Below are 19,940 nucleotides of genomic sequence, written 5' to 3' on the forward strand. Positions count from 1 at the left end.
CTAGTATGGTTATTTTTTACAGTTTTGTTGATGAAGTTGAATCTGACTCAAATGTAAAATTCACTGTGATAAGTCATTTAATCCAGTTCTTAAAGGAAGCTATAAGGTGCAGGACACAATTCTTCCAAGTACAAATTCTTAGCAAGTTTAATTCATAAATACTGATTGGAATTTTCTCCCATAAAATGCTTGCTCCTTCCAATAATAAAGTAATAGGGTAAAAACTCTTAAACAGGAGTAGAAAGGAAGGCTTATCACTGGTATATGTTCCAGAGGAACAGGAATTTTATGGGAAAGAAACAGAAAAAACTTCTTAGCATTTTCTGTGTTTGATAAACAGCAAAAATCCATGTGTGTGTTTGGATGTGCACGTTAACATTTTGGTTTAGTTCCTTTTATACTCTAATTTTTTAATGGTGAATTTTTTTTCAAGATTTGACGTTTAAATCACTTTATTTTCATACTTTGGGTTTGGTTTTGTTTTTTATCAGATTTTGGCTTGCGGACTGCCATCAAGTTTTAGAAACTGTGGGGTTAGCCACACAACTATACAGAGAATTAATATGTGTTCCTTATATGGCCAAGTTTGTTGTTTTTGCCAAAACGAATGATCCTGTAGAATCCTCCCTGCGATGTTTCTGCATGACAGATGACAAAGTGGACAAAACTTTAGAGCAGCAAGAAAATTTTGAAGAAGTTGCAAGAAGCAAAGATATTGAGGTACCTTGTTCAGAACAAGTTTATTCAATTATGTTCCCCAGATACAGGGTTTTATTTTGAGATCATAATAGCACTCACTGTAACTCTCAAGTATATTATTGATTTTAGTTTTTTTTAAAAAATCAATATAGATTCATTCTGAAATTATTTTAAGTGTTTTGAGTTTATCTTAGTTGGTTAAAATGTAGTACAAATGAATCTAAGCCATGGTTTCCATGTTCCTGTAGCTACTTGAGTTATATGTTACGTGCATGGTCACTGTCTACACACATTACCATGATTTTCCCTTTTCAAACCCAGCCATCAGATATGTATTCAAGAGTCAAAAAAAAAAAAAGAAAGGCCTTTCAAAGTCTATCTAAATAGCGGTTGACATCAGATACTTTCTCAAACATGTTTACAAGTTGCTAGAGTAGAAATATATAATTCTGTCTTGTATGTTTCCATAATACAGTTTCCAGTCATAATTATTGAACTGTGAGCCAGAAGAGTTCCTCTGTGGTGAATAGAACCACAGAAGTAATTTCCTAATAAGGAAGCAAATGTGGCACAGAAACATCATTCTTTCAATATTATGCAACTTAAAATTTCAAAGTTCTTTTAACTAAAACTAACATTAAATTTTGCATTTCTTTTTACTCCAAAAGGTGCTGGAAGGAAAACCTATTTATGTTGATTGTTATGGAAATCTGGCTCCACTGACCAAAGGAGGACAACAGCTTGTTTTTAACTTTTATGCTTTCAAAGAAAATAGACTGCCATTTTCCATCAAGGTAAATTATCTTCAACGGAGACTCTATGAATTTTAAAAAATGCTCTTAAGAGAATTAAAAGAAAAGATTCAAATGATTTATTCAGTTTGAAATACCCCACCAAACTTGAAGTCATAGGAACAGGTCAGTTTTTGTCTTAGTTCTACCTGAGTGTGCTTTCCAGCTAAGAAAACTTTGCAACTAGTTCAAGAGTCTTTACCTTTTGAACAGCTAAATAAGCATTCATGTTTAAGCAAATGTTTATAAGACCAAATACTGTAGTATAACAAAACGCATCAGATCTAGTCAATGCTTGGTAATCAAGTAATGCGTGGAGTTGAAATTCAGTATTCAAATTCCACCTTCACTTCTGATGGAGCCCAGGGACTTTCTGGAGAGACCGTCCTTCTTCTCAGAGGACAGAAGGACATAGGACAATTACTTGACTGTCATTATTGTTAGCTGTTAGTATTGTTGCCAGTCCTGAGGCTTTGAGAAGAAGAATTTATTTGACAGGAAGCAAATACATGTAAGCCAGACTCTACAATGCATAGCTGGGGTCAGACAAGCAGCCTCAGCAATCCTGTGCTCAGAGTAGCGACTGGACATTCCAAATCTCGCTGGGTGTAAATGTGACCCCCTTGGTTGACATGCAATTGTTATCATCATCTTTTCCCCTGACGTTTCCTGCCTCTTGAAGGTCTCCAAAAACAAACATGATTAACTGTTATAAACACAGGAATCCTCAGAAAAGTCTCTTTCTGTAACTGTTAACTACATAAATTCTTCTAGATTAGAGACACCAGCCAAGAGCCCTGTGGTCGTCTGTCTTTTCTGAAAGAACCAAAGACAACAAAAGGACTGCCTCAAACAGCTGTTTGCAACTTAAATATCACTCTGCCAACACATAAAAAGGTATCTTTTAATATTGGTATATATTGACTTTCTTTCCCTGGTCTTGAAGGAGTGGGCCCTTGGTATGCAATTAAGGAATGCTTTGTACCATGATTAAAGCTCTTGAAACTCCAGTTCAGTTAGTCTCTTTGTGTAGATTGACTAAGTCTTGTTACTGTGGTGTCAGATTCTTATGGTTTGTATGATGGAGTCCTCTGTTTATTGCTTCTGCTTCTGCTGGTAGTTCCTAGAGTTTTATGCTTTCAGAGAGCATCACATTAATTTGCTGCGGATGTACCATTCTTGATATATTTTGTTGGCTTCTTTTGATTTGCTGTGCCTTCTAAATCAGCTTGCATTTTGTGCTCCCTACTGAGTCCTTTTCATATCCTGATATTCTTTTTTGCTGTCCATTATAATATTCCTTGTCTCTGCAATGCATCTTGGAACCAAAAGGAGACAGAGTCAGATCAAGATGATGAGGTAATATGAACACTTCTGCTTTTATTCTGTCAGAGATAGAATAGAAATTGAATCTGTATAAAAGAAGTTACAGGGGGCTGAAGTGTGGGAAATGTATTATATATTTTTTAGCCTAAGTGAGTAAAGGGTGTATATTTATCTTAAAGAATGGTTCACTCTTCGTCCACATATATGTATATAATAGTACTTCAGTAAAATCATAATCCTGATAATTATTTGAAAAGACAAACTAAAGTTCATTAAACATTCTAAAATGTAATTGGCATGTATCAAGTATACATTTGTGCATATTTTCGCATAGTAACAATTGTGTTATAACTTTTCAATCAAGATCATGGGTGATATGTGAAATTCTACAAATTAACCTATGTTTTATATAATGTAAAATATATACTCAATGGCTATTGATAAATATTTTATATTCTATTTTTAAAAATTTATCTTGGCCGTTATTTAAGGACATAGTTGTTCAATTAAGCTTTGAATGAATTCTTTCCTAACAAGTTATCTCCTAATATTTCTCCATATTAGATGATAATTGGATCTTTAACACTCACATCTCAATAATAATAGATAAGCAGCCTTAAGACTCAGTGGCCTTATTCCTAATAAAACCATTAACCTCTTTTTAATCTCCTCATCTATACTTTATGCCCATTAACACACGGAAGCAACAGCAGTAATCAGAATACTAAACTTTGTGTGCCTTTTTTCCTGGAATGTACTCACACAGAGTGAGTGTTCGTTGTGGTATATGTGCTTTCGGTACAAATGAATTTGGGAAAATTTACTGTTCAGCATCAGAAGTCTTTGTAATGCTCATGTTTTTTCTGTAGTTCCCTGTAGTCTGCTGTGTTGATGCTCAGATATTTGCTGAATGATGGTTATTTGTTTGAGACATTGGGGTGGGGTTATAGAATCACATTTTTTATGAAGAAATTGCATAAGAAGAAGAAAAGGATAAACAAGATATCAACATAACATCCTACAAAATGTTTCTAAGCTATGAAAATGCCACAAGGATGTTGGACACAGTCTTTGTTTTTCTTTTTCAGACCGAGAAAGCAGATAGAAGACAAAGCTTTGCATCTTTAGCTTTACGTAAGCGCTACAGCTACTTGAATGAGCCTGGAATGAGTGAGTTTTCCAACATGTTTACTAATATATGTCGATTTTTATGAGAAGAGACATTTTTTCTATACAATCTGAATTTTAGGGTCATTTGAAAACCCAATGGCAAAAGAAACATTGCTTGCAAGAAAACCTAACTGTGAAATCTAAGTAATATATTGTACATATTGTACAAGAGGCACAGACACCCCTAGATCACTGGTTCAAACCAGTTTTTTAAAAGCTGTTAACCATTTTTTTCTACTTAGAATCATCTATTGTCTTTTAAAACTGTGATTGTTAACTATGCTAGGAGACAGTGTTGAATCCATGTTGCTTTAAATCTGTGCTCAAAAAAGAAAATATTTGTTTTTATGTATTGGGATGGTAGAAAGGGTGAGAAAGAATAAGTGACTTTAGTTGTCTCACTTTTCTTACTATGGGTAGGTCAGATCTTAGTCCTGAATCTTTTTCTGCCCACTTTGAAAGGATTTTACTTTCCTGCCTTCTTGAGGTAGCACTCATTTACTGATTTCTTTCTTCCTCTTTCCCTGTCTGTCCACCCCTCTCCCACCCCTTACTAAGTATGTTCTAAGTCTTCCCTAGACTGGTGAGACCCCTTTCTTCTCTCAGTGGTGGTTTTGGTTCGTTGTTAACTGGTTTGCAAGTGTCAAGGTATGGATTCATTCGGCTGTATTCACTCATTCTTTCTCTCTGCCCCTCTCTCCTTCCCTCCCCCTCATGGCTGTCACCTCTGGTGGTCACTGCAGCCCTCTGACAACCCCTCCACCAGCAGGAAGGAAGAGTGTGAGAACAGCAGAGTGTTGGATGGATGTAGTGGTGCCACTTGAACCATCAGAGAAAGATTTAGACAAAAGTTTATTTTCAAGTTAGAATCATTTCTAGCTATCGCCCATTACTTACAATGACTTGAATTCAGGGAAAACTGAAAGTTTATCAGTAAGAGCCACAACTTTGGTTTTCCCCACCTTTGCTGAATTCTTGTTTCTGTGGGCCAACATAGCATTTAAAATGGGCCAACAAAAAACACTACTTTCTCTGGGTTGTAGCATAATCTGCTGGAGTCCAGCCCCGTGACCACTAGGGAAGCTTTGATAGTAAGACACCAGACAGGGAGCGTGAGAGAAATGAAGACCTACAACACACATGAATGTTCTTCCAGATCTTAGTTTCTCCCGCTAGCATAAATGTCTAAGCACCCCCCAAAACACAAAGGCTGAAATTAACTCCCATTGTGCTACAAAGCAGGAAAGGTATATATGTGTATAACTAGATGGTTTTTTAATAACTAAATCTCCTAGATGGAAGTTTTCATTGGAAAACTGTTTTGTCCCCAAGCTGAGACCCTCATTGAGTGGCTGGTTGGGACTCCCAGGCAATCCCCTTAGGCTTTAGGCAGGCTCCATGCTACCTGAGGCCAGAGGCATTCTGGACAGGTGAGCTCCCATCTGATTCTGGTCCCTAAGGCATTTGTTTGGGGGAAATATGAGTTGTAAGGTCAGGTATGCGCTCAGTCAATTGAGTTGTCCCCACTTATGAAAGTGTTGCTACCTTCTGGTTAGTGTCAATTAAGGTGTATGTAACTTGTCTTCCCTGACTTGTGAGAGAAGAAAGAGGGTACTTTACTTTATGAAAGCAAGCAGAAGGGTGATGAACAGAGGAATTAAAGGAGTAAGAAGGGGCTAAAGTAAAACTAAGGGCATGTCATGGCCCCTGAGTTGGTGTCAGAACTTCAAGGGAATGCAGCTTTTCCCTCACCACTCTATCCTTTCCACCCCCACACCCCCACAAAAACTTCTGGTGTAATTCAGTGCCTGACATCCCAGAAATTGCCCTTGTTATAAAGCGGACCACAAAATGTGTCATTAAAGCATAAAATGTAACTGATCAGTAAGTTGGCTGCTTTGTGCCAAGTGGACATAGTTCAGAAGACTTTTTTGGGTGATGGAGCCAGCCTTCAGTGGTAAGGAGAGATGCTTTGCCAGTTTCTGCTAGTTACAGTGATAAATTCTCTTGAGACATTGGACTGAGCCCAAATCACTGAACTGAAGGAATCCCCAAACCTTCCATTTGCAATGTGGTATTTGTAACAGAGTTAAGCAACATAATATTGAGAATCATGGCTAGATGCAGTAATGAATGGGTGTTTCCTCCACTCTTCCTTAGAGTAATATGTAAGCCTAGAAAAGGGTATGTTCTGAATGTCTGAATTTAAATGTACACTAGGAATGAACATCTGCACCCTTGAAGGCGTAGCTGCTAATCCAAGGACTGGATTGTAGCAATGGCAGAAACAGAGCATGAAGAGGAGCGTAAAAATGAAGCAGATTCTCACTCCGGGTTTCACTCTTGTCTGAACCAGTGCTTTCTGGGAGAGAGACTGTACTCCACTTTGACATAAGCATTAGCCCTTGGCTGGCTTTCCAAATCTCTGTGACCAGCTCGGTGTGCTTGTTAGAGTTGTACAAGTAGAGAGGACTAAGTGTGTGTTTGCTTTCCCTAGCAAGCGTGCTTACCTCATTTGTGTGTTTCTTGTCCCGCTGCCAGAAGAATGCTCGTAGTAAATCCATCTCTCCTAGCGGTAGAGGTCTCCATGAGGTCCGTCTCATGGCCGCTCCAGTGTTTGAGGTATCCATGAGCCCCATGAATATTCTGGGAAGGCACCAGAATTGGTACCTTGCCACTGATAATTATATATACAGAAAAATACTGTATCCCACTGTAGATACCTAAATATGGGGTGTTAAAAAAAATGAATGTGCTTTTTAGATTTTTCCCATGATACCTTTTGAGAATCAAAAGTATAATGGATTATGAAAAAATATGAAATAAACTGTATGCTTTTATCCATAATGAAGACACCACCAGACATGGATATGTTTAGTAGCAGATGTATTTTTAATATGCAGTATTAAATATTTTCCTAAAATCTCAAAAGGTACCAAGACTTCACATGTCATGGAAAAAGTGTACTCTTCTTTCTAAATGCTCTTGTGAAAGTATTTTTTAAAGGTTATATACTGTGCACACTATGGCATAAAAATTATGTCACTTCGTTGGCTTGTTTGCCATGATATATTGCGCATGATAAAATGTTTTGTTGCTTTGCTTGCTTTTGGTAACCATGAACCATATTTTCTGTTTTTTTTTCCCCTTTTGTGTGTGTATGTACACATGCATTTTAAAATCATTTCATATGACATTTTTTTCCTCATCAAAAGGAATATACTGCATGGAAAAGATAAATGCAAACATTCCTTTTCTTTGTTTTTGTTTTTGTTTTTTTAATTCCGATTCAGAGAATTTCTTGCTCTTATTGGCTTTTTATGGGTGTGAAGCATAACCGAATTGTGCATGGAAGATACAGATTTAAAATCCAGTGGCTTCACAGTTTGCACATCAGTTGCCTGTCACTAAACAGTTATTTTGGATTCTGCATGAAATAGGCTTGAGTGGTTTTCTAAAAAAGACCTTTAGGTATTTAATGTATAGCTACACACATTGACATGTTCTTAATAGGTGCAATCTGTGTCACCAAAGTTCAAGGCAAGGGACCATTAGAAATTACTAAAATGAGAGTTTTGTGGTTGCACAATGTAAATGTGTACCTATACAGGCAAAACAGCGGCTGCTGAGATTTCAGAACCAGCACACGAGAAAGTCAATAGGAAGTAAGGGAACCGTTTTCCATTGTGGTTATTTTTCATCATTAATTCTCTCCTCGTGTTTTCTGTTTTTCATTGTTGGCCCATTTGGTTGCGATGTGCTTTTTCTGTCTTTCATTTCATTTCCCATGGCTCTGTTTTTTATTTATTTAGTTTTTTTACCTTCGAATTAGTTATGTCAATAGAAATTTTTTCCTCCTTTACTTAGTTGTTCCTTTTGCTTCTTCCATTCTGAATCATGCAAACAATTGTACTTGCTTTTGTAATATTTCAAAGTTTACTGACCAATTTTTTTCTCTGGTCTCTCTGTTTCTCAACCATTTTCGTTGATTTTGTGTTTGATTTCATTTTAAAATTTAAGAAACAGTTGAACGGAGTGCAGGAGCAACAAGATCCCTCCCCACCTCTTACTCATACAAGCCATTCTTTTCTACAAGACCTTACCAGTCCTGGACAACAGCTCCGACCACGGTGCCCGGGCCAGCCAAGTCAGGCTTCACTTCCTTATCAAGTTCTTCCTCTAATACGCCATCAGCTTCTCCGTTAAAATCAATTTGGTCTGTTTCGACTCCTTCTCCAATCAAATCCACGTTAGGGGCGTCAACTACATCTTCAGTTAAATCCATTAGTGACGTGGCATCTCCAATTAGATCCTTTCGGACAATTTCTTCGCCAATAAAAACAGTGGTGTCACAATCTCCATACAATGTCCAGGTTTCCTCTGGTACCCTGGTTAGAGCTCCCCCTGTCACGGAGGCCTCGCCTTTGAAAGGGCTGGCATCCAGTTCTCCGTTTTCCTCTAGAACCTCTCCAGTGACAACAGCAGGGTCTCTTTTGGAGAGGTCATCAATTACTATGACACCCCCTGCCTCCCCCAAATCAAACATTAATATGTATTCCTCAAGTTTGCCATTTAAGTCAATTATTACATCAGCAGCGCCACTAATATCTTCGCCTTTAAAGTCAGTGGTGTCTCCGGCTAAATCAGCGGTTGATATCATTTCATCAGCCAAAGTGACAATGGCCTCTTCTCTCTCCTCACCCGTGAAACAGGTGCCCGGACATGCAGAGGTAGCATTAGTCAATGGATCTGTTTCCCCTCTGAAATATCCCTCATCTTCAACTTTAATTAATGGATGCAAAGCCACTGCCACATTACAGGAAAAAATTTCTACAGCCACAAACTCTGTGAGCTCTGTGGTCAATGCAGCCACCGACACAGTTGAGAAAGTGTTTTCTACCACGACAGCAATGCCATTTTCCCCACTCAGGTCATATGTTTCTTCAGCACCATCAGCTTTTCAGTCTCTAAGAACTCCTTCCGCAAGTGCACTCTATACATCCCTTGGGTCGTCAATATCTGCAACTACCTCATCCGTAACTTCATCAATAATAACAGTGCCAGTATACTCTGTAGTCAATGTTTTGCCAGAACCAGCATTGAAGAAACTTCCAGACTCTAATTCACTCGCAAAATCAGCAGCAGCCTTGCTGTCCCCCATTAAAACATTGACTACGGAGACACGTCCCCAGCCCCATTTCAATCGAACTTCATCTCCAGTTAAGTCATCTCTGTTCCTTGCACCCTCTGCCCTTAAGTTGTCTGCACCATCTTCTTTATCTTCCAGTCAGGAGATTCTGAAAGACGTGGCTGAAATGAAAGAGGACCTAATGCGGATGACTGCAATACTACAGACAGATGTGCCTGAGGAGAAGCCATTCCAACCCGAACTCCCCAGAGAAGGGAGAATTGACGATGAAGAACCTTTCAAAATTGTTGAGAAAGTAAAGGAGGATTTAGTGAAAGTTAGTGAAATCCTTAAAAAGGATGTGTGTGTAGATAATAAAGGACCACCCAAATCACCAAAGAGTGACAAAGGACACTCTCCCGAAGACGACTGGATAGAATTTAGTTCAGAAGAAATAAGAGAAGCCAGACAGCAGGCCGCAGCAAGCCATTCTCCCACTCTGCCCGAGAGAGTGCAAGTGAAAGCAAAAGCTGCCTCTGACAAGGATTATAACTTGACCAAAGTTATTGATTACCTAACAAATGATATTGGGAGTAGTTCATTGACAAACTTGAAGTACAAGTTTGAGGACGCAAAGAAAGATGGTGAAGAGAGACAGAAAAGAATTTTAAAACCAGCAATTGCTTTGCAGGAACACAAACTCAAAATGCCTCCAGCCTCCATGAGGACTTCCACCTCTGAGAAAGAATTGTGTAAAATGGCTGATTCCTTTTTTGGAACAGATACGATCTTAGAGTCTCCAGATGACTTTTCTCAACACGACCAAGACAAAAGTCCCTTGTCTGACAGTGGCTTTGAAACAAGAAGTGAAAAAACACCTTCGGCCCCGCAGAGCGCTGAAAGCACTGGTCCTAAACCACTTTTTCATGAAGTCCCCATCCCTCCTGTCATTACAGAAACAAGAACTGAAGTGGTTCACGTTATCAGGAGCTACGAGCCCTCAGCCGGAGATGCTCCCCAGTCCCAGCCTGAGGAACCCGTGTCACCCAAACCTTCACCGACCTTTATGGAATTAGAGCCAAAACCCACCGCTTCTAGTATTAAAGAAAAAGTTAAAGCATTTCAAATGAAAGCCAGTAGTGAAGAAGAGGACCACAGTCGCGTTTTGAGCAAAGGCATGCGTGTTAAAGAAGAGACTCACATCACCACCACCACCAGAATGGTTTATCATCCCCCGCCAGGCAGTGAAGGCAGCTCCGAAAGGATTGAAGAAACTATGTCCGTCCATGACATCATGAAGGCCTTTCAGTCCGGGCGGGACCCTTCCAAAGAACTGGCAGGTCTGTTTGAGCATAAGTCGGCAGTGTCCCCAGATGTTCACAAGTCTGCTGCTGAAGTCTCAGCCCAGCATGCAGAGAAGGACAACCAAATGAAACCCAAACTGGAGCGTATAATAGAAGTCCACATCGAAAAAGGTAACCAAGCTGAGCCCACTGAAGTCATTATTAGAGAAACCAAAAAGCATCCAGAAAAGGAAATGTATGTATATCAGAAAGACTTATCCCGGGGAGATATTAACCTAAAAGATTTTCTGCCAGAAAAACACGATGCTTTTCCTTGTTCAGAGGAACAGGGTCAGCAAGAAGAAGAAGAACTAACTGCTGAAGAGTCATTGCCTTCTTATCTGGAGTCTTCCAGAGTAAACACTCCTGTGTCCCAAGAAGAAGATAGTCGCCCTAGTTCTGCTCAACTCATATCTGATGACTCTTATAAAACATTGAAGCTTTTGAGTCAACACTCAATAGAATACCATGACGATGAGTTGTCAGAACTAAGAGGGGAGTCTTACAGGTTTGCTGAGAAAATGCTTCTGTCAGAAAAGCTAGATGTATCTCATTCTGATACTGAGGAATCGGTCACAGACCATGCAGGACCCCCTAGCTCAGAGTTACAGGGGTCTGATAAGCGGTCCAGAGAAAAAGTAGTCACTGCCCCCAAAAAAGAAATTCTCTCCAAAATCTATAAAGATGTGTCTGAAAATGGTGTAGGTAAAGTGTCTAAAGATGAGCATTTTGATAAAGTGACAGTGTTGCACTACTCTGGCGATGTTAGTAGTCCAAAACATGCCATGTGGATGCGCTTTACTGAGGACAGATTAGACAGAGGTAGAGAGAAGTTGATATATGAAGATAGGGTGGACAGGACTGTGAAGGAAGCTGAAGAAAAACTGACTGAAGTGTCACAGTTTTTTCGTGACAAAACCGAAAAGCTAAATGATGAACTGCAGTCCCCAGAGAAAAAGGCACGCCCTAGGAATGGCAAAGAACACTCTTCACAAAGCTCAACCAGTAGCAGCCCTGAGAAAGTACTGTTGACAGAACTGTTGGCGTCCAATGACGAGTGGGTTAAGTCAAGGCAGCATGGCCGCGATGGACAAGGCCTCCCCAGAGCCGATGAGAGGAAAGCATCCAGTCTGCCCAGCAGCCCGGAGAAGAAGGTTCTTTCCCAACAGGCTGAGGACAGCAAGTCCACAGAGGAAGCCAAAGGAAGTGTTTCACAGAGCAAAGCGCCAGATGGGCCCCAGTCTGGGTTTCAGCTCAAACAATCAAAACTCAGTTCCATTAGATTAAAATTTGAACAAGGTGCACAGGCCAAAAGTAAGGACATGTCTCAAGAGGACAAAAAGCCAGATGGCCAATCCAGAATCCCAGTTAAAAAAATCCAGGAGAGCAAGCTACCCGTCTACCAAGTGTTTGCTAGAGAAAAGCAGCAGAAGGCCATAAACCTCTCAGATGAAAGTGTGTCTGTGCAAAAAGATTTTATGGTATTAAAAGCTAAAGATGAGCATGAGCAAAGCAATGAAATTGTTGTAAATGATTCTGGCTCTGATGAGGTGAAAAAACAGAGAACTGAAATGTCAAGTAAAGCAATGCCTGACCATTTTTCTGAGCAACAGGCTAAAGACTTGGCATGTCATGTAACCTCAGAGTTAGCAACTAAGGGACCATGGGACAAAAAGGTTTTTAGAACATGGGAAAGTTCTGGAGCTGCTAACCATAAGTCTCAGAAAGAAAAACTTTCGCATGTACTTGTTCATGATGTAAGAGAGAATCACATTGGTCACCCTGAGAGTAAAAGTGTTGATCAGAGGAGTGAATTTCTGTCTGTGACTGAGAGAGAACACAAATTGTTAACAAATGGCTCTCTCTCAGAAATTAAGGAAATGACTGTAAAATCTCCCTCCAAAAAAGTCTTGTATAGGGAATATGTTGTGAAAGAAGGGGACCGTCCTGGAGGATCCCCCGAGCAGCCCTCCAGGAGCGGGGAGGGCTCAGCCGTGTCGCACATCCCAGTCAGAGCGGCCGAGGGACGGAGAGTGCCGTCTCCGAATATCCCGGATGGTTCTCGTGAGCAGCCGCCATTTCCAAAACAAGAACTATTGCAGACGTCACCCCAAGCAAGTCTGAGTAGAGAGACAGCTGAGATACAGCACTTGAATTCTCAGGAAGATGAAAAAGTTACCTATTCGGAAATCAGCAAAGTTTCCAAGCATCAGAGTTATATAGGCTTATGCTCGCCTCTCGATGAAACCGAAACCTCCCCCTCCAAATCTCCTGATTCTTTAGACTTTAGCCCAGGAAAGGAATCTCCCTCTAGTGAAGTATTTGACCACAGTCCCATGGATGGATTGGAAAAAGTTGCGCCACTAGCGCAGACAGAGGGAGGGAAAGAGATAAAAACTTTACCTGTTTATGTCAGCTTTGTACAGGTGGGGAAGCAATATGAAAAAGAGATACAGCAAGGAAGTGTAAAAAAAATCGTAAGTCAGGAATGTAAAACAATACAAGAGACCAGGGGGACCTTTTATACAACTAGACAGCAAAAGCAACCTCCTTCTCCCCAAGGTAGTCCAGAAGATGATACTCTAGAGCAAGTTTCCTTTCTAGACAGCTCTGGAAAAAGCCCTTTAACCCCAGAAACCCCCAGTTCAGAGGAAGTGAGTTATGAATTTACATCTAAGACACCAGACTCACTCATAGCTTATATACCAGGTAAACCTAGCCCCATTCCCGAAGTTTCTGAGGAGTCGGAGGAGGAAGAGCAAGGCAAGTCGTCCTCCTTAAAGCAGACTGCGGTGGAGGAAATGGCAGTCGCACATGAAATGCCTACCCATGTGAGCAAAGACTCTAACCAAAGACCCAAAACTAACAGAGTTGCCTATATTGAGTTTCCCCCTCCTCCGCCGCTGGATGCAGACCAGATTGAGTCAGATAAGAACCATTATCTCCCTGAAAGAGAGGTCGGCATGACTGAAGTCAGTCTGCAAGACGAGCATGACAGATACCAGCTGGCTGAACCAGTCATCAGAGTGCAGCCGCCTTCACCCGTTCCTCCTGGGGCAGACGTCAGTGATTCGAGCGATGACGAATCTATTTATCAGCCGGTTCCAGTGAAAAAATATACCTTCAAGTTAAAGGAAGCAGACAATGAACAGAAAGAAATGACAAAATCCAAAGCTTCGGCTGAAAAGGCTTCCAACCAGAAAGAATCAGAAACTAATGGATCTGGAAAAGATAATGAATTTGGCCTTGGCCTTGATTCGCCTCAGAATGAAACTGCCCAGAATGGGAACAATGACCAGTCCATCACCGAGTGTTCCATTGCTACCACGGCAGAGTTTTCTCATGATACAGATGCCACAGAGATCGACTCTCTTGATGGCTACGACCTGCAGGATGAAGATGACGGCTTGACAGAGAGTGATTCTAAACTCCCGAGTCAAACCATGGAAATTAAGAAAGATGTCTGGAACACAGACGGCCTTCCCAAGCCAGCTGACCGCTCCTTTAGCCAAAGTAAACTGGAAGTTATTGAGGAGGAGGGAAGGGTGGGGCCTGATGAAGACAAACCACCTTCTAAAAGTCCTTCATTGGAAAAGACTCCTATTAAGACTGACCAGAAGTCAGGGGCCCAGTTTTTCACACTAGAAGGCAGACATCCTGATAGATCAGTGTTTCCTGATACTTACTTCAGTTACAAAGTGGATGAAGAATTTGCCACTCCTTTTAAAACAGTAGCAACCAAAGGTCTAGATTTTGACCCTTGGTCTAGTAACCGAGGGGATGATGAAATTTTTGATGGTAAATCACGGGAAGATGAGACTAAGCCATTTGGCCTGGCTGTGGAAGACCGCTCTCCAGCAACAACCCCTGATACAACGCCAGCCAGAACGCCAACTGATGAAAGTACCCCAACTAGTGAGCCTAACCCCTTCCCATTTCATGAAGGAAAAATGTTTGAGATGACTCGCAGTGGTGCAATTGACATGAGCAAGAGGGATTTTGTTGAAGAGAGGCTCCAATTTTTCCAGATTGGTGAGCATACTCCTGAAGGGAAGTCAGGGGACCAGGGGGAAGGGGATGAAAGTATGGTCACTGCCACACCACAGCCACAGTCAGGGGACACCACTGTAGAAACCAATCTAGAGAGAAATGTAGAGGCACCTCCAGTCGACCCTAACCCCAGCATCCCAACCAGCGGAGAGTGTCAGGAAGGCACGCCCAGCTCTGGCTCCCTGGAGAAAGCAGCAGCAGCAGCCACTAACACCTTGAAAGCTGACCCCAAGTCGCGCACGCCTATAAAAATGGGAATTTCTGCGTCCACCATGACCATGAAGAAAGAAGGCCCTGGAGAAGTCACAGATAAGATAGAAGCTGTGATGACCAGTTGTCAGGGATTAGAAAATGAACCTATAACAGTGATGTCCAATTCAGCCGATAGCCACGTGGGCACTAGGCCCCAAGAAAAACATGATTTTCAAAAAGATAACTTTAATAACAACAACAATTTGGATTCTTCCACTGTACAGACAGATAACATTACAAGTAACGTAGTGCTGACAGAACATGCTGCACCCACTTGTACCACAGAGAAAGCTAATCCCGTGAAAAGCTCATCAGGAAAAAAGACAGGGGTGCTGCAGGGACACTGCATAAGAGATAAGCAGAAAGTTCTTGGAGAGCAGCAAAAGACAAAGGAATCAATAGGGATTAGGCGCAAATCCAAACTTCCCATAAAGGCCACTTCATCAAAAGCTATCTTCCCACCAAATCATATGTCAAACATTAAAGTGAGTAAAATGAAGCAGGTTAGTCAATCTGAGAAAACCAAAACCCTCACTTCATCATGTATAGATGTAAAGTCCAGGATTCCAGTAAAAAACACACACAGGGATACCATAGTTTCAGTTAGAAAGGCATGCACCCCACAAAAGCAAGGGCAGCCAGAGAAAGACAAGGCCAAACATCTTCCATCCAAGTTGCCAATAAAGGTAAGATCCACCTGTGTCACCACCACCAATACCACCACCACCACTACTACCACCACCACTACCACCACCACAGTTAAAGTCAGGAAAAGTCAGCTTAAGGAAGTATGTAAACATTCCATTGAATATTTTAAGGGAATTAGTGGTGAGACCCTAAAGCTTGTGGACCGCCTCTCTGAAGAAGAAAAAAAGATGCAGTCCGAGTTGTCGGATGAGGAAGACAGTACCTCAAGAAACGCATCGTTGTCCGAGAGTTCCCGGGGTGGCCAGCCTTCAGTTACCACGAAGTCTGCTAGAGATAAGAAAACAGAGGCAGCACCTTTAAAATCAAAGAGTGAAAAGGCCGGCAGTGAGAAAAGGAGCAGTAGGAGGACTGGTGAGAATGAAGGCAGTCAGGTTTCTCGAGCGCTCTTTGCTCACATCCTGGAGAACGAGCATAGTTTGTAAACACTTTCCAACTCGTAGACCCTAGTGCATGAACTGTCGTGATTGCCTGTGGAGTGACTTAATCGTAGTTTCTCATTCTGTCATTGTCATCTGTATGTGCTGTCTATATACTCCTCTTTCTTCCTTTTAACCTGGCTACACTGTAGACAGCTAGGGAAGCATGCTGAAGATCATTGGTGTCATTCACGATGAGCAACTCTTTTATTTTAATGTGCTAATGGATATGATTCTGTCAAAGTAACAGCACAGATGTCGAAATCCCATCATGGCGTTTTCACCAACACGACACTTCCGTAACTGTTGTGCAGTAGCTAGCGTGTCAGCATGTTCAGTTCCATTACATCGAGCATCCATGTAGTGTGCCATTCGGCCTGATCCAGGTGAAAATCTAGTGAGTCATGTGAAAAGAGAAGTGTTCATGTAGGTGATTAGGACACATTTAAGTGTACAGTGTTAGCATTAGTCTCTGTAAAAGCTGAGTACTGGTAAAAGCAATTTTCCAGTATCGTATTTTTCTTGATGATTATTTTAATTAAGAAATTGTAAATCGTAGGTCCACAGAGTCCATGTGAACGGACAGATATCAGGATGGCAATAGTAGCCGATCACCTGGGACTTAGTTGGACAGGTAAGTGTATGTGCTCCTGAATGAAACAAATACTTTCTTAATTTCTTTGTCTTATTCACAAGTGCTTCATTATTAAAAAAAAAAAAAAAGAAACAAGCAATGACTAAAAAATGACCTAATTCTACCTACCCAGAGATGGTTACTGATAGTGCCTGTATACTGTTTTTCAAAGCTGTTTTTATACATATTCACTAAAGAATAGAAATTTAATCATAGTTTACCTAGAGTTGGAGCACTTTCTTCACAATGCCATTTCTGATTATATAGAAAGAACCTTTTATGTAATAGGAAACTTCTTTTGTGTCATAAAAGGACACATAGCCAAGGCCTGTGACTTTTCAGGGATTCAGAAATTTTAAACATGGTTTATGGCCTTAGAGCAGCTCTCTTAGGCAACAGTTCACTTACTCCATGCCCAGGTTTAACAAATTTTAATCATTCATAAGTCATCTTCACAATTTTTATGAAGTACACATTTATTTATTTGTTTATTTAATTGATAGGTTTAAGCAAACTCAGTTTTATGCCCCAATATTCATTTAATAAAGGAAAACAAGGACCATTTTCAATAATTATATTAGAAAACAAAGGAATGACAGTAAGTTTAAACTTTGAATTAAAAAAATTTTTAAATAGCCCTGGCTGGCATAGCTCAGTGGATTGAGCGCGGACTGTGAACCAAAGCATCGCAGGTTCGATTCCCAGTCAGGGCACATGCCTGGGTTGCAGGCCATGGCCCCCAGCAACTGCACATTGATGTTTCTCTCTCTCTCTCTTTCTTCCTCCCTTTCCTCTCTGAAAATAAGTAAATAAAAAATCTTAAAAAAATTTTTTTAAATAGAATACACAAATCTAGTTTGTAAAACTAGTTAGGTTCTATGAAATGAATGGAAGTAGTTATGGTCACTAAGTAGAAAAGGAATATTTGGCTTTATTTTGCTTTGTTAAAGATGAAAATAAGATTCTGTGTCAATTGGATAATCCTGCTCTGAATTAGAGAAATTTTAAGTTTTGTAGGTTGAGTTTATTTTTTAATGCACAGCCAAAAAACATAACCATTTAAAAATGTTAATTACTGTCATATCTAAAGTCATCTTGCATACCATCAGTGGCATACATTCTAGACTCAGGAAAATAATTATCTATGCCGTTAATAGGGAGCACATGAAACCAGATATTGACAAACAAGGTCATCTAAATATTTTTCCTTTGACTGCCACGAGTCCCTCCCCCTCCTACCTACTGAGCACTCCACCCCCCTCCAACCCAGTCCTTGCTCTCAGACACACTGCTAATACCCGGGGGCCTCGTGGACCTCTGAGAAGACAGGCTGCCTGAGTAATCACTTACAGGTTGTTGAGAGTCAAGCAATTCGTTATACATAAATATTTGCTAACATAATATTAAAAATAATATTTATATTTTAACATCAGACATTGTAATGTGAAAATGTGCTGGAGCCAATATCGATTTTGCAGCATTGTATGTCTATAACTATAAGATTACTTTCCATAAGCAAATCCAGTTCTGTTTGAGTAAATTTTTGGAGATGATGTGATATGAGAATAGCCAGGCATAAGCCATAAAATGATAGAATTCCCAGTGAGAGTGTCTTTGCTTCATTCAGTCTCTAGATAAACGATGCTGTCGGTTCTGAGGGCTTGTTGGGCAGTACGTTAGTTGTGTCTCTTAAAACACAGAGAGATAGAGAACTTAAAAACAAATTTAACTTTTTAAATTTGAACTTCTATAGGCTCACTGAAGATTATTAGGAAAACTATCACCTTAGAAGAACAAAATTTAAATGTCCTTCAGACTCACTGTTAAGCAGTCTTGGTGTACTTTGATTTTTTAATAAACAGCTTTTAAAATTTATACACATTATGCAGTTTTTTGCTTTTTTATTTGTAATTACAAAGTTTCTACAAAAATATTCTCTGATCTTGATTTTAGTGGCTACATAACCAATTAGACATACTTTTTACAGTGTTATTGTTCTAACTGTGGGTCACTAGTGAGTCATGAACTCAAGGCACGCTTTGGTTTTGTACTTAAATGGAATAGAATGGAAAAGAAGACGTCTGTGTATTAAGGCCAGTTTTGCTCTGTAAGGATCTGGTTTCATTTATATCAATACTGTGTATTTCTTACTGTAGGCCCTGATCAAAACAATTTGCAAGGCACTGCATTACCTTAACTAACTCTTCTTCTGTGCAACACCTTCACTGTTTTCAGTTTTTCAGTAGTACAAGCCTACAGTGAACACTGACCTATATAAATCATTGTGTACACCCCTATGTATTCTCAAGATAGATTTCTGGAAGTAAAATCATTTATTCAAAGGATATGGACTTTTTTGAACTTCTGACTGCATTTTGCCAAATTGCTGGAAATGTGATGGTCTAACCACTGTGCTGTATACCTGAAACTAATACAAAATAATATTGAATGTTTAAAAAATGTACTTTTGATTGTTTTTAAAATAGGCAATATAAAAATATACATCTTAAGTAGGATAATATCTTTTTCCATGAAAGGATACTTTTCCCATTTCTTTTTATAATTATTCAATGTACTACATACCTAATACATTTTTTTAATTGTACAAAAATTATACAGTGAAAAGTAAGTCTTCTCATCTTTGACTCCTACATTTCCTTCTACCAAGGCAGCCACCACTACTCACATGTCTTTCTAAAGACACTCTCTGCATTAACAAGACTGAGTATATACATCTAGAAGGACAGAAAGCTATCTCCCTTTTGTTTTTTAAACAAGTGGCAGCAAATCATAGACAATGATCTGGTCTAGAGTCATCATTGAACCTCTGAAGTGGAGTTCATGAAACTTGAAGGCGTACAGAGTAGAGTGTTATAGGAGTACCACACGTGTTTCGTGAAGACTGCAGAGGGTGAACACAACCAGCATCTCTTGTGCCATGTATTTATGAACCATATGTCCCTACATATCTTGTATGAAGTTTGATGAAATTGAAAGAATAATTTGTCTGCATTAAAAGAACACAGCAGTATCTTGTTTGTACAGATCAATAATCTATGCAATCTTTAAATCTAATTGTAACTAAGAGTTAAATCACAGCCTGTGTATGATCACCACTTTCCTGTGAAATCAAGTACATCAAGATTAATTAAATGGTCAAGGGTTGTACATAGGTTTTACTGTAAAATTCCTTTCCTTTTTTTGTGGCAGTTGAGCATTACTTTTATGAAATATATGTGATAAAAGTAGAATACGAAGTCTTAGTAACTCTTTCTCTTTTCTACAGAACTGGCAAGGGAACTGAATTTTTCAGTGGATGAAATCAATCAAATACGCGTGGAAAATCCAAATTCTTTAATTTCTCAAAGCTTCATGTTATTAAAAAAATGGGTTACCAGAGACGGAAAAAATGCTACAAGTATG

The 19,940-nt window shown here is 39.8% G+C and overlaps 1 protein-coding gene across 13 annotated transcripts in view; it reads left to right on the forward strand.

Annotated features, from left to right (window-relative positions):
* The window catches only part of ANK3 (ankyrin 3), a 332,140-nt gene that overhangs the window by 283,699 nt on the left and 28,501 nt on the right, over positions 1 to 19,940 (forward strand). For 9 of the 13 annotated variants that reach the window (XM_045842401.1, XM_045842392.1, XM_045842393.1 and 6 more), the window contains 8 exons: positions 492 to 720; positions 1,368 to 1,493; positions 2,265 to 2,387; positions 2,823 to 2,849; positions 3,905 to 3,986; positions 8,007 to 15,818; positions 16,443 to 16,517; positions 19,804 to 19,935. In XM_045842401.1, the coding sequence (XP_045698357.1) occupies positions 492 to 720; positions 1,368 to 1,493; positions 2,265 to 2,387; positions 2,823 to 2,849; positions 3,905 to 3,986; positions 8,007 to 15,818; positions 16,443 to 16,517; positions 19,804 to 19,935 (8,606 nt within the window). The remainder of the gene's footprint in view (positions 1 to 491; positions 721 to 1,367; positions 1,494 to 2,264; positions 2,388 to 2,822; positions 2,850 to 3,904; positions 3,987 to 8,006; positions 15,819 to 16,442; positions 16,518 to 19,803; positions 19,936 to 19,940) is intronic. The other 4 variants (XM_045842399.1, XM_045842398.1, XM_045842396.1 and 1 more) reach the window with 1 other exon arrangement.

Source organism: Phyllostomus hastatus, unplaced genomic scaffold, assembly GCF_019186645.2.
Source record: "Phyllostomus hastatus isolate PE091 unplaced genomic scaffold, TTU_PhHast_1.1 phas_contig_38, whole genome shotgun sequence".
Lineage (NCBI taxonomy): Eukaryota > Metazoa > Chordata > Mammalia > Chiroptera > Phyllostomidae > Phyllostomus > Phyllostomus hastatus.